This window comes from Pterocles gutturalis, unplaced genomic scaffold (genome assembly GCF_000699245.1).
Source record: "Pterocles gutturalis isolate BGI_N339 unplaced genomic scaffold, ASM69924v1 scaffold8637, whole genome shotgun sequence".
Classification (NCBI taxonomy): domain Eukaryota; kingdom Metazoa; phylum Chordata; class Aves; order Pterocliformes; family Pteroclidae; genus Pterocles; species Pterocles gutturalis.
Genome location: NW_010110276.1, coordinates 50,978 through 68,916, shown reverse-complemented (window position 1 = coordinate 68,916; position 17,939 = coordinate 50,978). Strand labels below are relative to the sequence as shown.

At 43.2% G+C, this 17,939-nt stretch overlaps 1 protein-coding gene across 1 annotated transcript in view; it reads left to right on the top strand.

The window, feature by feature from the left end:
• MDGA2 (MAM domain containing glycosylphosphatidylinositol anchor 2) overlaps positions 1-17,939 on the top strand; it is a gene marked incomplete at its 5' end in the record, with an annotated part of 110,683 nt that overhangs the window by 50,091 nt on the left and 42,653 nt on the right. Inside the window, 2 exons of the mRNA XM_010073296.1 lie at positions 5,410-5,606; positions 9,046-9,178. Coding sequence (XP_010071598.1) covers positions 5,410-5,606; positions 9,046-9,178 — 330 coding nt within the window. The remainder of the gene's footprint in view (positions 1-5,409; positions 5,607-9,045; positions 9,179-17,939) is intronic.

Sequence of the window (17,939 nt, the reverse complement as noted above, 5' to 3'; positions counted from 1 at the left end):
TTGCCTACTGAGGTCATTCTGTTTGTCCTTTTGTGTTTGAGCACGTTAGCAGCCTTCTAGCGTCTGTTTGATCTTCCCAAAATGGTATCGGAAATCAATAGCAGCTCATCAGAGGCCTCCCAGGGTCACACTCCTAGTCTTGTAGGAGCAAGAAGGAAAGTCTTGCTTCTTCAAAGGATCTGGCCTTGTAAAGGATGCTTGCTTTCTGCTGTTGTATCAGTACTGCACATGCAATACGGCACTGCAGGTGCATAATAAATCTCTCTTAAAAAGCTATAGAGGGACAAAATATCTTATGTAGAGCTCCAGGTAACCTGCCTCCCCTGTTTCCAGCTTGTTTGGACCTCTTGTGTCTCCACACTGCATGTACTAATGGATGGCATGCATGATGGCTCATTATCCTTGCCATAGGTATGCAAGAAATAGATACTTGTTGAATTTTTGTTCATTTTCTGAATCCTGTGTAACTGCTTTATATCATACGGTACCACAAAGCACGTCAAATCTGTGTGATTATTGAGAACTTGTGCTACGTCAAGGAGGCTATAGTATGGAAAATAGAGCATGAAAAGCATTGTACTTTTATATTTAAGAATAACTTATGAGTTATGCAGGCTAAATATATGCGTCACTGCTGTCTCCTCGCTGGATGTCTTGCTGAAGCAGTTTCAATCAATTTCCCAGATGTGGGTTTTATTATTATCCTGTCTTCCAAGCATCGCTTGCTTTGAACATCTGAAGACAAAGGCAGCTAATTAACGAACGAAATCAGCAAGCTGTGTAGTCCCAGCAGCTGAAAAAATATGTTGTAGCAAATATAGTCTGTGATCCTGCTCTCTTGTTCCTGTGTGTGAAAATCCCCTGGAGCTCAGGTGAGGGTTGTAGGACATGGTCCGTGTTTCATCATCATCATCATTGAATCATAACAGAATGGTTTGGGTTGGAAGGGACCTTAAAGCCCATCCAGTGCCACCCCCTGCCATGGGCAGGGACACCTCCCACCAGCCCAGGTTGCCCAAAGCCTCATCCAGCCTGGCCTTGAACCCCTCCAGGGATGGGGCATCCACAGCTTCTCTGGGCAACCTGGGCCACTGCCTCACCCCCCACACAGGAAAACATTTTTTCCTAATATCTCAGCTAAATCTTCCCTCTTTCAGCTTAAAAACTTTCCCCCTTGAGCTATCGCCATGCACAGACAATGCCATGCTTCCAACACTTTGCAATTCAGCAGAGAGAGGGTATTAACTGCATCAGCCAGACTTCTGTGCACCTTCCACACCAACATCTCTGACCATCATGATGCGATTCACAGCTCATTTAGATTAGACACATTTTGAAGAGCTTATACTGGGTTTTCTGTTTGTTTGAGAGCTTAGGGATGTGTGAAGGGAATTCTTCCAAGATAGCGTTTAGCATGCTTGTGCCATCTGGGTTTTGGAAACTCTTTGGTTCAATTCAAAGATTAAAGACTGAAAAATTGAACCTAATGGTGGCATAAACCTCTGTGGAAAACATACTTCTGTAATTATTTTCATTTTGATTAATAGACTTTAACTACATGGCAACACCCATGACTTCAGTTTAATTTAAAGAATGATTAGTCAGTTAACTCTTCATAATTGTATCAACCCAAAATGAAAATTTTAGGTTGGTTTTTTTTTCATCTTGTAGAGCACTTCAGAAATTCATCTTGTTGATCTTCCAAGTGCTAAATCTTTCTCCATTGCAGTAAGATCTCCCTGCCTCTTCAGCGATTTCTTCTCTTTCCTCGCAGGTTGATTTCTGTGCAATATCTAGAATTTCTTGAATGTCTTGCAATTTCTGTGCAAGTCAGTAGTTTCCCTCCCAGATTGCTGAGTCCCTGACTGTTCCAGTGCTTTTAGGGAACAACCACCCACTGATACTCACACACATGCACAGAGCTTTAAATAGGTTTTTTTAAAGCTTGTTTGAAAATTTGAATATGAATTGGTAACAATTTTCTTAGACATTGGAACTGGAGTTCTGGAGAGCTTTGCAAGTGTCCATTAATGCCACAGAGATCAGGTGACTTTAAAATAGCCTGTGAGTTTGGCAGTTGCATACATCCATTGTAATAACTCTGCAGGAAATACCTTGGCAGTGTTGTAAAAAAAGCATATTTTGTATTAAGTTTGCAGCTCTCACACCGCCTGAGCAAAATGCAGTCTTACATAACAATCAGGGAAAACATTTGTCTAACCCTGCCCAAGAGCAGGGCAGGCAGTTGAGTGTTCAGTGAAATCTTCACACCGCCTGAGCAAAATGCAGTCTTACATAACAATCAGGGAAAACATTTGTCTAACCCTGCCCAACAGCAGGGCAGGCAGTTGAGTGTGAAATCTCCCAACAATTGCAAGCATTATTTTGTCTCCTATTAGTGCTGCTTCTTTTGCTTTGATGCAGCTGTCGAGATCTTTCCAGCACTGCTGGTGGAGGGGAAAAAAAAAGTCTAACTTCTGCAGTGCAAATTTTCTATTCATTGACCAGTATGAAATGCTTTGGCAGAGGGCTTGCCACATTTGCATTCCTAACTTAAATTTCTTTGAGCTTTCCTTATACTCTTGTCAAAATCCATCCCATCATAGTACAGTGCCATGCAGAAGAGGGTGTCTGCTTCTCTGTGTTGTAGAGGAGTACCGGTGTCGGAAGGTGTGGATGTGCATCCAGCATGGACCCATTGCAAGAGATCCAGGAGTGTAAGCAAGCCATGGCATCATAGCTGATGATGTCATGGAGCAACTGAGGTTGGAAAGGACCTCTTGTCCCACCCTCTGCTCAAACCAGGGCCAACTTCACAGTTAGGCTGGGTTGTTCAGGACTGTGTCCAGCCAAGCTTTGTGTGCCTCTGAGGATGGTGTCCCACAGCCTCTCTGGGCACTTGGCTGATTGTATGGGGAATTTGTTTTCACTTGTGACCAAGAGGAATTTCTTTTGGTGCAACTTATACCTTTGCGCTCATGGTCTTTTGCTCTGCATCTCTAAGAAGAGTTTGCTTTCATCTTCTCTATAACTTCCCAGCAGTCAGTTGAAGATAGAAATTAGATCTCCCCTTCACCTTACCTTCTCCAGGCTGGCCAAACCCAGCTCCCCCAGCCTCTGCTTGCATGGCACCTGCTCCAGCCCTCCCACCATCTTGGTGGCCTCCTCTGCGCTTGTTCCAGTGCGTCCATGTCTTGACCTGGACAGGGTGCTCAGGATGTTGTCTCCCAGCTTGCGGGTTAGAGGGGAAGGATCGTTTCCCTGGACCTGTTGGCTGCCTGGGATGTGGTCAGCCACCTCCTCTTCGTCCTCTCCACCAGGACCTCCAAGGTCTCTTCTGCTCAGCCTCAGCCTGCCTTGTGTTAGGGTGTTGGTTGTCACCTTAAGTCCTATTTTTAGGCTTCAAGTTATTTAATGTGTCTGGTCTTCAGTTACTTCATCAAAATGAAGCTGAGTCAAGACTTGGATGACTTCTGTATTTCACCGAAGAGTATGCGCCTTCATCTAAGGGTGGGAGAGTGAAGGAGCCAGTCCCCTGCCTCGGTGTTCGAGGCTCTTGGCTGCCAGTCGTCCTTGTTTGTGGTCGAAGGATGTGCTTTAATAAGCAGACCCTGGAAAGCATTCATGTGTGAAATATTCTGTTGTTCATCAAAGTCCAGGGAACAGGTGGTTTGCCCTAGAAATTGAAGCAAGCTAATTTCCTCCTTTTAATTTTTTACGTGAGTAGAAGACACAAAGTTTCAGCAGTCTCATCCCTTTTCAAATGCTACTGTGATTTAAAATAACCTTTAAAACAAAAAATGAAATCTCATTAGAAAATGCCATCCTAATTTGGAGCAACACTTTCATAATTTGTTTCTCTGATATTAAATTAAATGTTTTGTGGAGTAGAATGAAGGTAACATTTACTTAAAATCCGTGCACTATTACAAGATGATATTGTTTGAATTATTCCAATTTTTGGAACAGGTTTTGTTTCTCATTAATCAAGAGGCTTTCAGTCTCTATTCTTGTTATGCAAATCAAAACGTAAGCATCTAAAGAATAATTTTAAGTGCAAACTGCTTTTCAATGTGGACATTTGAAACATGCTGATCTATTCAGCTTGTTAATTGTGGGTTTCCTTTGGTAATCTCGCGTGCCTCTGCCACACGTCTAGTTTTTAAAAGCTATCACACTCCCCAATTTTTTGAGAACTGCTATGATGATGGTCCACCTCACACAGCACACTGTGGTGGTTACAGTGGTGTGTGACTGGCCCTTGGGGAAGGGACATGGGACCATGCATGTGGTGCTTCCCCCAAAACACCCGGATACCTGGATGTATCTATGGATCATGGGGGCTAGATGTAGAAAAGGAACTTCCCCTTGGCTGCTCACGCTCCAGGTAGCATAACTTCTCCCTAAAGCTCACCGGAGGATTGTTTCCCACGTTCTTTGGAGGTTGAGTGGTTTTAACTAGTACTTAGTAAAAATAGCCATTGCTTTTCCTGTTTTGTTTCTTTTTTTTCCTTCTTCAGTGTAGTTGTACCTTCAGAGAAAGCTCATAATAAACAATGGTGGAACCTCGCAAACAGGGATCTTCTTGTTCCTGATGGTATAAAGCCCAAATTAATTAATTAGGTGTATTCACATTCCAAAAGGCTATTGTTGTTTCTTCCTTTTTTAATATGAGTGAATTCTGTTGTGGGGATCTAATTTTCTCTGAGCTGATGTGGTAGGAGTAATTACATGATATCTGTATTTTAATCAAGAGAAGTGTGTCTCTAAAGCCTGTGATGAATTTACCTGCTTGAAGTTAAATGCATGTAACTAAAAGAAGAGAATATGCATTAAATTACTGTATTAAATTGTTCCTTTAAAGGAAAACAGATGCACGCACATGATCTATGTTCCAGTGGATCCAGCCATTAGGATGCAAATTAGTCTGTCTATTTATTTCCAAAGCTTTATAAACTATTTTGTCTAAGCAACATTTAAATTAAAATAGTGTATGAGAACCTAATACTAAAGCAGTACGGATGAAACCTGAGTATTTGTGGAAACAACAGAAATATGATTGTCATTGTCAGTGAAGCATTGGCCCGGGGTGCCCAGAGAAGCTGTGGATGCCCCATCCCTGGAGGGGTTCAAGGCCAGGCTGGATGAGGCTTTGGGCAACCTGGGCTGGTGGGAGGTGTCCCTGCCCGTGGCGGGGGGTAGAACTAGATGATCTTTAAAGTCAAGACTCTAAAACTGAATTCTGCTGTAAAAGTCCTAAAATGTAGGTTTGTGGCATTTAGAGCCATATGGCTTCTTATTTTGCTGTTGATTTCTACGCAAGGCGATGCACGCGCTTCCCGTGGCAGAACCACGGTAGAGTCAACCGAAGCCTGAGGTTGATCCTGGTTGTTCTTTCTGTCTTTGCAGATTTGGACGATCCAATAGTGACAGTCCACCAGAGCATTGGGGAAGCGAAAGAGCAGTTTTACTATGAGCGAACGGTGTTTCTCAGGTGCGTCGCCAACTCCAACCCTCCCGTTCGGTACAGCTGGCGACGCGGCCAGGAGGTGTTGCTCCAAGGGTCTGACAAAGGAGTGGAGATCTACGAGCCCTTCTTTACCCAGGTAGGAATGAAAGTGCCATGCCCTCCAGCAGCAAGACACCCGTACATTATTAGAACACTTCCTAATATAAAATATGTCTTTTAATATTTTTTGTTAAATTATGAAATAGGAAATGATGGGAAGATGCGTGATGAGTGCTACCTGCAGGAGCGGAGCCACTTTGAAAACATTTTCCTTGGATGCCACAAGCCCAAACCCCTGATTTGACTGCTATTTCCTAATCTTTTCCAATACAATGCAAAATGATTCTGCACAGAAGTTCCAGCCTAAAAAGCTTTTCAAGAAGGCTAAACTCTATAGCAACTCCCGTGTTGGGTTTTTCTTTTCTTTTTTTTTTTTTTTAATTTTAGCCTGCCTTTCACTTCTTTGAATATAAGTTTTTTGTTCCAGAATTACACACTTAAAAGACGAGGTGGCAAAAATGGAAAGAAGTGCTTTTTTAAGTCGTCCTACTCTCGCTCACAGCCACGAAGGCAGACTGAGCCGTCAAGAGAGTCTGTCAGATTAGATCAGATTAATTTATTGTTAGCACAGTTATACAGTCTCAGAATAAAAAGGTGGCATATCCTATTGTCTGTGGAAAAATGTGTGTGTCGGTGTTTGCAAAAAGAAAAAAGGAGGAAAAAAATGTTTGGGAAAATCTCAAGCAGTAACAAGGAAAGACAGAGGTGAAAACTGCCTGGTAATTTGTTCTTCATAGCAGAAAGCAACCTGCAACTTTCATAAATAATTTTCAGCTAATGATTTGCAAGCACCTTCATTTTTTTCTTTTTATTGTACTTGACAGCTTTATATTGCTACAGCGGCTTGGTATTTTGCTGAGAAATGTGTAGCCTGGAACCTTGCAGAGATGAGAATTAGATTACATAGTCAAGTTATTGGTCTCCTAAATGTGATGGGATTATTTTTAATTTAACATGTACGGACCCAGTTTAGCAAATCTGTGGCTTGTTTCCTTGGATTCAAGTGGGTAAACTGGAGTTTTTTACATGTTTTAATTGAAAAGTAAGAGCCTCCTTTGACATGAAACTTTTTGGTTTATATTTTAATATAGAAATGCTGATGATTACCTTCCTTGTCAACTAATAAGAACATATATAATCAAATGCATCACATGAAATTAGATTCAATATTTAAAATAAAATAATTCTAGATTACTAGGAGCATTCTTTGTAGAACCTCCATCTGAGCTGAATTAATGAATAAATCAGATTGTCGTGTTGATAGTCAAAAGCTTATCCATAACCTTTTTACATTTACTGGAGGTCAGGTTGAATTAATGTATCGTGTCGGTGTGCCTACAAGATCTGATATATGTTGATAAGAGGAAAAGGTGTAATTAAAGGTTCAAGAGTCATAAAGATCTGATGCACATCTCTGCATAATTGGTTCAGCTTGTGCTAGGGTAAGAGATGGGAGAAGGATAGAGGGGATTTGACTTCAGAGCATCAAGAGATATGAAGTGGAGGTGGCATTTTTTGATAGTTGCTTTGAAGGTGAATTATCAATCTAAAATTAAATGTAAAGGAAAACAAGTAGTAACACAATTAAATATTTAAGGTGTTGTACACAAAGAATGCTAGTTTTTCTTTCGTAGGTTTTCTTGTTTTCTTAAATCATAGAAGGCACCTGGAAAACTAGACGTGTACAAATGAATTCTTGAACTTCTAACAGATTTTTTTTTTTTTTTAATGAGTCAAACTTATTTCAGCTGCCACGGGGAAAAGAAATGAACAAACATTCACATTCTCATCTGTGGGAGTGTTTGAAATACTAAATTTTTCAAAACCAAAATCTTGATGCAGAATTTTTCCCTAAGAGTTTGCATCATCCTCGTGGCACATTGTAATTGCACAGCCTGAGTACGAGATTAAATTTGCTGTATTTACAATAATTATGCAATTAGCCATAATTAGACAAATTATCCAAACCAATAAAGAAAATATATAAATTTTTTATCAGTCTCTGCAATCTGGGGACATGATCCAGCATACCATTGTGAGTTCAGCCCACGAGTTCACTCTGGAGCCCACAGCTAAAGGATGAATTGATGGGTTGCGCTTTCCAGAACTCGATGACTTCAGTAGCTGTGTTCCCACTAACCTCCTCTAGCCCAGCCAAACCTTTTCTTCAAGTGGGATCTTTATCTTTAGGAACAGCCTTTCAAAGACTTGGTCTTGCAAACACTAAATCAGCAAGTGCTTCATTTTAATCACATAATTTCTGTGCAACTGATTGCACATACAAAGCACTTCGGTTCCAGTGCTCCAAACATCTACCAAGCTTCATTTCAACGACTGTTTCTTTTCTGGTCTGGCTAGCTCTATCTTCTTTTTTTTTTTTTCTTCCTTTTTTTTTTTTCTTTTTTTTTTTTTTGCTAGTTCTGTATGTGCATTTTTCACAAACTACCAGATTTTTTTTGCTTATATAGACCTGAGCAGTTGGTGCACATGATATTGTTTAAAAAAAAAAAATTAAATATGTTGCTTAAGCTGTAATAATAGTGGAAGTTGTTCAGCTTTAACAGGACATGTGATAATGAAGATTTTCCAAAGTTTATTCTTTTGATGTTCATCGCTATAAATGTAGGCAAAGACTTGAAAGCATGCAGCTGGAGGAGGAGGTTGAAAGCCTGAGGAAGTTTGTTATTTTAATGCTGGAGTGAATAATGTGCAGATATTGATGGATATAGATTTATCTGCTGTTTTTGCAGCACTCCACGCTGTCGCATCCTCACGCCTGACCCCCCGATGTGCTTTGCTGTGCTCCCTGTGCTTCCTTCCTCCCTGCTCTGCCCCACAGCATCCCCGTGCACTCAGGATTTTGTACCTAATGCTCCTTTTGACTTTTTGTTGCTCTTGTTGCTAACACTGCTGTAAGATTTTCTGTAAGTATTTCAGCAACTTGCTTTTTCTCCTGAGTTTCTGGTTCTGCGGTGCCCTTATCACATAGCAGTGCAGTGGAAATCTCAGATTTTCCAGTTTTCTCTTGATGGTGTCTGAAGGAACGCCTTCATTACATATCCCGTTCAGGTCCCAGCTCCATCATTTGCTGGCTAAAAATAAAACCCATCAGCAGCTCATTTTCAAAGGGAAACAGCAGGATTCCTGTAGCTTGTGATTTTTTTTCATCAGGTCGATTATACCTTAAGTTATATTATCCCGAATAACGCTGCAACTTGAAAGACTCCGTCAAACCAATTTCCCCCTCGCTGCTTTCTTTTCTTTTGCCATTAATATCTAAGTGGGGCTACAGGTTATGCTGGCATTCTTTCGGGTAATTAAATAAAATATGTTTTCTGGACAACTTCAACATCCACTTCTAATTAGCCACCGCTGCATCTTCCTCTTGCCTCCTGAAAGCCAGTCTCGGTGTTTTCTGCATCTCTGCATGTTCCTCTGCCTCCGTCCCTTCCTAACGCGCTCTCTTGCCCACGCAGGGAGAAACAAAGATCCTGAAGCTGAAGAACCTCCGACCTCAGGACTACGCGAATTACAGCTGCATCGCCTCGGTGAGGAATGTCTGCAGCATCCCTGACAAGATGGTGTCCTTCCACCTCTCGAATAAAACAGGTGGGCATCCAGCAGCGACCCTCCCTGCTCATTTGGTGTCTCCATGGTCTTTCGATGTTCTTCTCTTGCCTAAGACATCCATGACCGTATGCAGTGGAAGGAGCAAGTTGTAGAAGCCTTTTTCAGGTGTTTTCTTTTTTCTCACCAAAGTTAGGATTTGAAGAAGAGTTTTGATTTATTGCTCTCTGGATTTTATATCAGGATTTATATTTTCCCCCAGTGTCCGGGAGGTTCATCACTTTCTACAACTACCTGAAAGGAGGGTGCAGTGAGGTGGGTGCTGGGCTCTTCTCTAATTAACATGTGACAGGACAAGAGGAAACGGCCTCAAGTTGCACCAGGGGAGGTTTAGGCTGGATATTAGAAAAAAATGTCTTCACTGAAAGAGTGCTCAGGCATTGGAACAGGCTGCCCAGGGGCGTGGGGGGGGCACCATCCCTGGAGGGGTTCAAGAAACGTGTGGATGTGGTGCTTCGGGACATGGGTTAGTGGGTTGGGTGGGTGTTGGGTTGACAGTTGGACTTGATGATCCTTGAGGTCTTTTCCAACCTTAATGATTCTGTGATTGTTATGGATAGGTTTCAAAGAAGATACGGCAGCAAGGTCAGAGGAAGGGGCATCTGGGTCAAGGCAGGATACAAGTATTCAAATACTTCTCTCAATGCTTTGTTGAAAGCTAATTGTTTTTGGTCAATGCAATATATTAGGAAAAAAATCAACCTTTCTCTATTCCCATGTTAATTTAAATGATTTATTTTGTATAATTGATTTGATATACTCTTACATTGATTTCAGCATTGATTTCTTACATTGATTTCAACAAAAATGTTTTCTTTCAGATTTACTTGGTTCAAATGAAAATATTCAAGCAGTTGTGTTGAATGATAACTAAGCATTTAGCTGTAGTCTCTGACCAAGCTGTCTCCATGTTGTGGCATTTCTTGGCTGTTGGCTCCTGTCTTTGGACTTGTCCCTGACCGAGCAAACAGTCAGTTGTGTCTCTCACTCTCTTTGTGGCTGTGTCACTCCAATGTATCCCGAGAGCCTCGTGCCAATGGTTGGCTGCAAGAAACGCGATTGGGAATGCTGGTTTCCAGGAGGATGGACATTCTAGATTTTAACTCTCCTAAAGGCTCTGTGTCCGGGAGCTGCAGAGGATGTGTCTGGAATGGTTTATAAACCTCATGCCAAAGAGCAAAGTCTTCAGCTTAGATATCTAAATAACTGGAAATCTCAGAGAAGTGTTTTCTGCAGCGAATGTTGTAACATTTGAAGACTTCAGGTTAGATTATGCTGGGTAATGCCTTACTAGCATATGCCTCAGGGCACTGAAAACAGGTAGCAAATGAACAAAACAGTTGAGGCATTAACATGCTGAGTCCGTCTAAAATGAACGATGAATTTTATTTGCACTTGCACATTTCACATTATTTCCGTCCTCATGGCTTTATTCCGAGGAGTTGCCTTCATTTTTCTGGATTTCTGAGTTGACAGCAGGGACTTCAAAACTGTGGAATGTACCATGACTCTGCACAGTCCCCTGCAAAGCAAATCCACAGCTCGGCTTTAAAGCTGCCACTGGCAGGAGGGGAATTACAGTCCGCTCCAAAGGCAAAATTATTTGGAAGCCCTTAATTTATTCTCTTGCTAATTTTGACACAGGAAAAAAAAATAAATCTCAATGTGAGGTCTGTCCCTCATTAGTTGCTCTGATTTTCATACCAGAAGAGGCAAAAAAACCTGTCTGACATGGAGAGGTGTACCTGGGAGTTGGGAGAGACTTTCATCTCAACACTGGTCATAACTCATCCACCTTCACCCATGAGAACAGAGGATGAGAGCTGTTACTGCTCCCATTTGTCAGAGTGATAATTTTGCTGTTGGAGCCAGTCTTTGTCCATGTTGGACCTCATCTGCAACAGAAGTTTGTTTACAGTAATGGAGGAACATCAAATAGCATAACTGCTCCAAACTGCGGACAGGTTATCATGATCTAATTTTGCAACAAGAATTAATTATTTCCACCTTATAAATGTCATGGTTATTTTGGGAGAAGGTTGTCTTCTGAGATTAACAGGAATTACTCTTCTGGAGTGAATTCCAAAGTAAACAAGCCTGAAAAATTATAAAGATTCACACTTTCTCATTAAGAACTTGATGGCAACCATCATCAAGGGCAAGATTAAATACATATAGTATATGTATAATATAGTAGTTACTACTATATTATATAGTATATGTGTAGTATAGTAGTTACTTCAACAACTCATTAAAGACAAGGACTGATGTGTCCACGACTCAGAGAGAAAATTTTCTCATTTGGTATGACATCATCTGATATGGAAGTTCTTCACTTGGTGTAACTTTGTAGAAGTTATATAAATTGTAAATCCAAAGTAATCCAGGATAAATCCAAAGTAATGAGAATCAGAGCCTGAACTTGGTACTGTGTTTTGGTGTAGAGCAGTCCTAGCTTGTCCATATGTTTTTAATTTAAAGATGGAGGCAGGTAATGGAGATGCCTGTCTAACGGAAACAAAGGAGAGACGTACAGAACTGTCTGTAAGGTGGCAAACATACGCAATATTTGTTGTAATTAATGTGGCTACAAGCAAATTTAAGTTCAGCTGTAAATTATGGGATCATAATGTAAAATTGCTGGCAGTCTGGCTATTCTGCGTTTATCAGGTCTGTAAGCAGTGTGAGAAGTTTTTGGTTTTTGTTTTGGCTGTTACTGACGGGAGAGGTGACTCAGGAGAACAGCTGAGGCTCACAGCAGCTGTGGGTTCCCGCCTCGTTCCAGCAGTGATTTGGCTCCGTGGGTTCAGGCTTTTATTCCGTGATTTGTCAGGCTCCCTTTGACGGATTGACTTACATAAGCAAAGTTGGGAAGGTTTTTCCTTTCCATAGATGTGCTCTCCAGCTTGGGTTGCTCAGGGACATCACCTATGGGGTTCGCGAGGGTTTGGGGACCATCTGTGCGCGGTGGCTTGCCATTCACCGCGATGATCGACACGGTGTGTGCATGGCGGCTGGGAAGCTGCTGGGAGCACCTTGGCTTCCCGCTGGCCCTGATGGATTGCCACCGCGCACTGATGCACAGCAGGACTTCTGCACGCTGGAACGAGTGTTTGTCACATTTGATGATAACGAGCATTTGTCACATGAGCTGAGCGTCAGCAGATTGTGCTTGAGGAAAGTGTGCTCAGCAGATGGGAAAAAAATGTGATGTAACCATTACTGCATGCCTGTAAATCCTTCCTGCTCTTACAGTGTCCTACCACCCTGCATACTTTTTCACTTTTAAGCTGTAAAAGGGGAGATTTAGGTGAGATGTGAGAAGAAATGTTTTCCTGTGCGGGGGGTGAGGCAGTGGCCCAGGGTGCCCAGAGAAGCTGTGGATGCCCCATCCCTGGAGGGGTTCAAGGCCAGGCTGGATGAGGCTTTGGGCAACCTGGGCTAGTGGGAGGTGTCCCTGCCCCCATGGTAGGAGGTGGCACTGGGTGGTCTTGAAGGTCCCTTCCAACCCAAACCATCCTGTGATTCTATGATTTCTGAGTCCAGGGCCACCGAGGTTTTCACAGATGACAGTCAAGTCACCTGTTGAACTGTCTGCTTGATAATCTTCCTGTATAGTTAGAGAACATGGTGAGAGAGGCTCATGAACACTTGCTTTGTCTTCTTTCTTCCTCTGAAATGTTCTCAAGTCTCCCCACCTTCCCTCACCAAGAGCTATAGGTGACTTGGGCATGAACACAGAAACTTGTTCTAAAGAGTTGCAGATCCAGGTGCTCTGCCGCTGCTATTTATGCCCTAAGGTCTCTCATACGTCTCTATCCCTGTGCATACACGTGAGTTGAGGGGCTAATTTGAGGAACACTGGTCATGTCTTGGGGTGAGCAGCTCATGTTTCCATTCAGTGCCACCTGCCAGTGTGGCACTTTTTGTTTTCTGTGCTCTCTCCATCTTGCTGGTTATTCGGTTGCATTTGGCACTTTTTGTTTTCTGTGCTCTCTCCGTCTTGCTGGTTATTCGATTGCAGTTCATGGCATCACCAGAGTAACAGTCAATTGCTGGGATATAACCAATCCAAAGGAAACTTTCTGCCTACTTTTCCTTGAATAATTAAAGATGGAATTAAGATGATGCCATCAGATGAACACGTATTCATCGGTACACTTTGGACATGAGCAGGCTTAAAGTGTTATGCACAGGTATAATGAGCCATGCTCACCCCGCCGTCATTCAACAGCAGTGAATAATTAAGAAATTACATTTGTTCTGCATGAGCCCGAGCCCTCAGACACACCATCGTATGGCTGTAGGTTCTGCAGGAGTTACAAGTGCGTTGGCATTGTTTTTTTGGACACACGGATTTCTTTGTTCCGGTGCGGGCTAGTTTAAAATATAAAACCAAAGTGGATGTTGTAATGACAGATGCTGAGTCTCAGAAGCATGTGAACGTGCACATGCTGAAGCCCAAGATGACAATTAGCAGTGATATCGTACAGCAGCACGTGTCGAGCACAGACCCACGTTGTATTTAAAGACAGCTATTACTCTGCAACTTTATTATTTAAATAGTTGAGGAATTTGAAGGGAAGCAGAAGCCCTGTGAAGTGATTCACCTGCTGGCAGGCAGATTGCTGGTGAGCAGCAGGAGCAGAAATAGAAGTCAAGATGTGAGGAAGAACAGCAGACAGACTAATTTTGCAACTCTGGTTTGTTTTTAGTAGACCGTGTCCCTTTAAAATCAGCACATAGAAGTTAAATTGGGCAAGTTATTGCAAGCAGGAGCTGTAAAACCAAATGCAACTGCTTTGCGACAAAATCAAGGGGTTATTCTGAAAAGGAGGAGGGACCCTGACAGTTTTCTCAGTGTGTGTGCTTGAATCCAGGCTGTGTCTTCTCATAGGAGTGATGACTCCCCAAGACCTTTCTGATCTCCTGTTGCTGCTTGTGAGTGTTTTGGACTCACCCCCTTGTTTCCTCTATATACTGTATCTTCCTCTTCCCTTGTCTTTAGTGAGACCTTTGACATGACGTCCCATAATTTCCTTATAGCCAGATTTGTGAGATGCAAATGGTGAGTGGAAAAGTGGCTGGGCCCTTGGGCTTGAGGGGTGGCATGATGTCTAACTGGTGATCATTGGCTCACGTCATCCCTTGGGGGTCCAAACTGGAACCAACAGTTTACAACATAGAATCATAGAATGGTTAGGATTGGAAAGGACCTTCTTCATTAGTGACATAAAGAATGGGACCAAGTGCACTTTTTGGTTATCTCTTGGATGATACCAAATTGGGAGTGGTGGTCAAAACAGGTCTTGATGGGCTGGAGAAAAGGGCAGCAGGAGCCTCATGGAATTCAGCTGAAGTAAATGCCATGTCCTGCCCCTGGGGAGGAACACCCACACCATGTACCAGCACATGTTGGGGCCAACTGGCTAGACTGTAGATTTACAGGAAGGGAGCTGGGTTGCCCTGCAGACAAGTTCAACATGAACCAGCAATGTGCCCATGCCAAAAAGGACAACAGCAAGCTCAGCTGCAGGTCCAGGGCAGTGGTCCTTCCCCTCTGTTCAGTGCTTGTGAGACTGCATCTGGACTGTTGTGTCCAGTTTGGGGTTCCCTAAAGCAAGAAAAACATGGAGCAAGACCAGTGGAAGCCATCAAGATGGTCTGGAGCTAGAGCAGGGGACGCATAGGAGGAGGCTAGAGGAGCTGGGTTTGTTCACCTTGGGGAAGATGCTCAAACTTGGACTGGATGAGGTCTGAGCAAGCTGATGTGATTGTCATTCCTTCAGGCAGAGCTCTGGCCAGAGGCCTCCAGAGATCCCTTCTGATGGAGATCATTCTATACCTCTGTGATTAAAGCAAGCACATTGAAAGGCAAAACACATGTTGTGGAAATTCTTGTTTGAGTTCAGTATGATCTCCTCTCCCCAGCATATCATTGTCTATGTGAGAACTGATGAGAGTCCTGAAGACCATTGCCCTGCCGTAGCCTGGACCATGCGTTGGTCAGGAGGTGCTTCGCTTTGAAAATCCTCAGCAGTTTCTCCTCTAGAAATACAGGAGTTGTGTTATTCCAAGCATAATTCTGCTCTGTGCGAAATATGAATTATTGACAGGTGATATTAAAATCTGTCACCAGTTTGCATGTGACTCACTATTTAATATTTAGAGCTGGGAATAGTAACTTTAGAATCTGAATCTCACACCTGAATGCCCAGATTTAATAATAATGTCAATGGATCCTTTTAAGAGTGTTCATTGTTTCAAAGTATCACAGAAAAGGCATATTTACCCATAAAAACCCACTGTAATTTTGTGTTTCCAGTAACATTTATTCGAATACGATCGGGTAAAAGCAAATAAAACTTTTATCTTGATCTACGGAGCATTTTTGGTGGCACAGGTTAATTTGAAAATTTATATTAGTTTGTATATTAGTGGCCAATTCAGGCTGCTTAGTGCAAGTGATCATTAATACATAATATTCAGGCTGAATTTTGCTAGCCTTCAGTATAGAAATAATCCACAACAGTAACTTTTACCAATAAAAAGATGAGTATTTCAATACATGATTTTTCACCTGCAAGCCATAGTTCATTCAAATCACAGCTGAAGGTGACATTCTGTCTGGGGCATGTGGCGGGAAGCAAATTGAAAAAGGCTTAATACACTTTTAATCCCTCCATTAAGCAGTAGTGTGTCATGATAAACTTGTTTTGTTTCCCTTCATTCAGACAATAAAGTGTTAAGAGAATTATCTCATTTTGAAATAATATTTCTCTGAGCATCCCCTGGCATTTTCAGAGAGCACGACAGCGAGATGTGATCCTGCACTAAAGAGGCTTGAAATCTTCCGATATGAAACACAGCCAGCTGTATACCCAGGGCTGTGGATACTGAAAGTGGATGGTTTTAATGCTTTAGCAAAAAGGAATAATAGAAAATAAAGCTGGGAAGGGACCCGAGAGGTCGTTTGGTCCCATTCTTCATGGCAGAATGCCCTAGATATAAACCTGGTCCTACCGATGTTGGTTTACCCTGACTGCTGGCAGCAGAGGTGCCCATGTTATGGGCAGCCCAGCACATCACTCTGGTCCTGACCACCATGGGATGAAGAGGAGATTATCCTCTTCCCCTTTGTAGCAACATCTTGTATATTTCATATAAGAGTTTGGGTTGGAAGGGACCTTAAAGCCCATCCAGTTCCACCCCCTGTCATGGGCAGGGACACCTCCCACTAGCCCAGGTTGCCCAAAGCCTCATCCAGCCTGGCCTTGAACCCCTCCAGGGATGGGGCATCCACAGCTTCTTTGGGCACCCTGGGCCACTGCCTCACCCCCCACACAGGAAAACATTTCTTCCTCACATCTCATCTCAATCTCCCCTCTTGCAGCTTCAAACCATTCCCCCTCATCCTGTCCCTGCACCCCTGATCCAGAGCCCCCCCATCTCTCCTGTAGCCCCCTTTCAGCACTGGGAGGTGCTGGAAGGTCTCCCCGGAGCCTTCTCTTCTCCAGGCTGCACACCCCCAACTCTCTCAGCCTGTCCTCGCACGGGAGGTGCCATTTGAAGATGGTTATCTTGTCCCATCTCTTCTGTTGGGTGACAAACCTAGCTCCTTAATTTTTCCCTGTGACTCCCATCATCTCTACCTCACACCGTTCCTGTTGGTCTCCTCTGTTGACCTCCTTGGTGAAGTTCACTGTTCCAGGGCATGTAGAGCTCTCCACAGAACCCAGCCTCGTAGGCATGGGGTTCACTACAGGGCTTGTTCCATACATTTCCCAACAAAGTTCTAGTTTATGCCTCCCTGTGTGGTAACTCCCTTTTCCCGAGCACATATTGCTCATGTTTGCTTGATGCCCAGATTGCCATCCACCATAACCCTCAGGTCCTTCCTCTGCAGCTCCTCATTAGCCAGTCATTCCTCACCCACTAATTGCACAGGCGATTGTTGCTGTTGCAAGACAGGATTTTCCTGATCTAACTAGAGGTCTGAAAGCTTGGGTGTCTGTAGTACACTGGTTGTTTAGGGAGCACTGTACTCGAGGGAGAGAGATGGCTCTGAAGAGCAATTCATCCCATCTGTTTTTGGAGAGCAGGACTTGTGCTGTAAGGGGGCTTATATCTCACCAAGATGCATGACCTCAGATTGCGTGCCTGACTTTAGGATGTTTGAAATTGTCCGAGATGAATTTAAGCCTACGTGTACCACCGTGCATCTAGATGTAGTGATGGAGGGGACAGTTTCACGAGTGGGTTAAGCTGATTTAATGCTGCGAAAGGGAGGATCCTGCCTTCCCTTCATACCCTCTTGATAAAATGTCCATGGAATGAATGGTTCATACAGTGTGGGAGCTGGGAGCTATTGTAGTCGTCTCCAGAGCGTAACCACCGAGGAAGTGCTCTGAATAGCAAACGTCTCCGCCTCCCTTCCTCCCTGTTGGAGCTATCAATGCCACATCTGTGTGGGAACGGCAGCACGAGCAAAGCGCCAGTCATCAAAGCGCTGCTGCTGCTGGATGAAAAGCAGCCAGGCAAATCGGGAATAAAGAGATGAGTCATCAGAGCTGCAGCCCCATTGGGGAAAAACCAGAGGATTTCAGAAAAAAAGTTGGAGGAGGAAAAAAAAAAAAAGGCTATTGAGAATAGAGGGAGAGCACAGGGAGTGGGCTACGGTTACCTGGGCTGGCGCTCCAGGCCAGCTGGGTCACATCTATGTGAGCATATAGACACTGAGTCC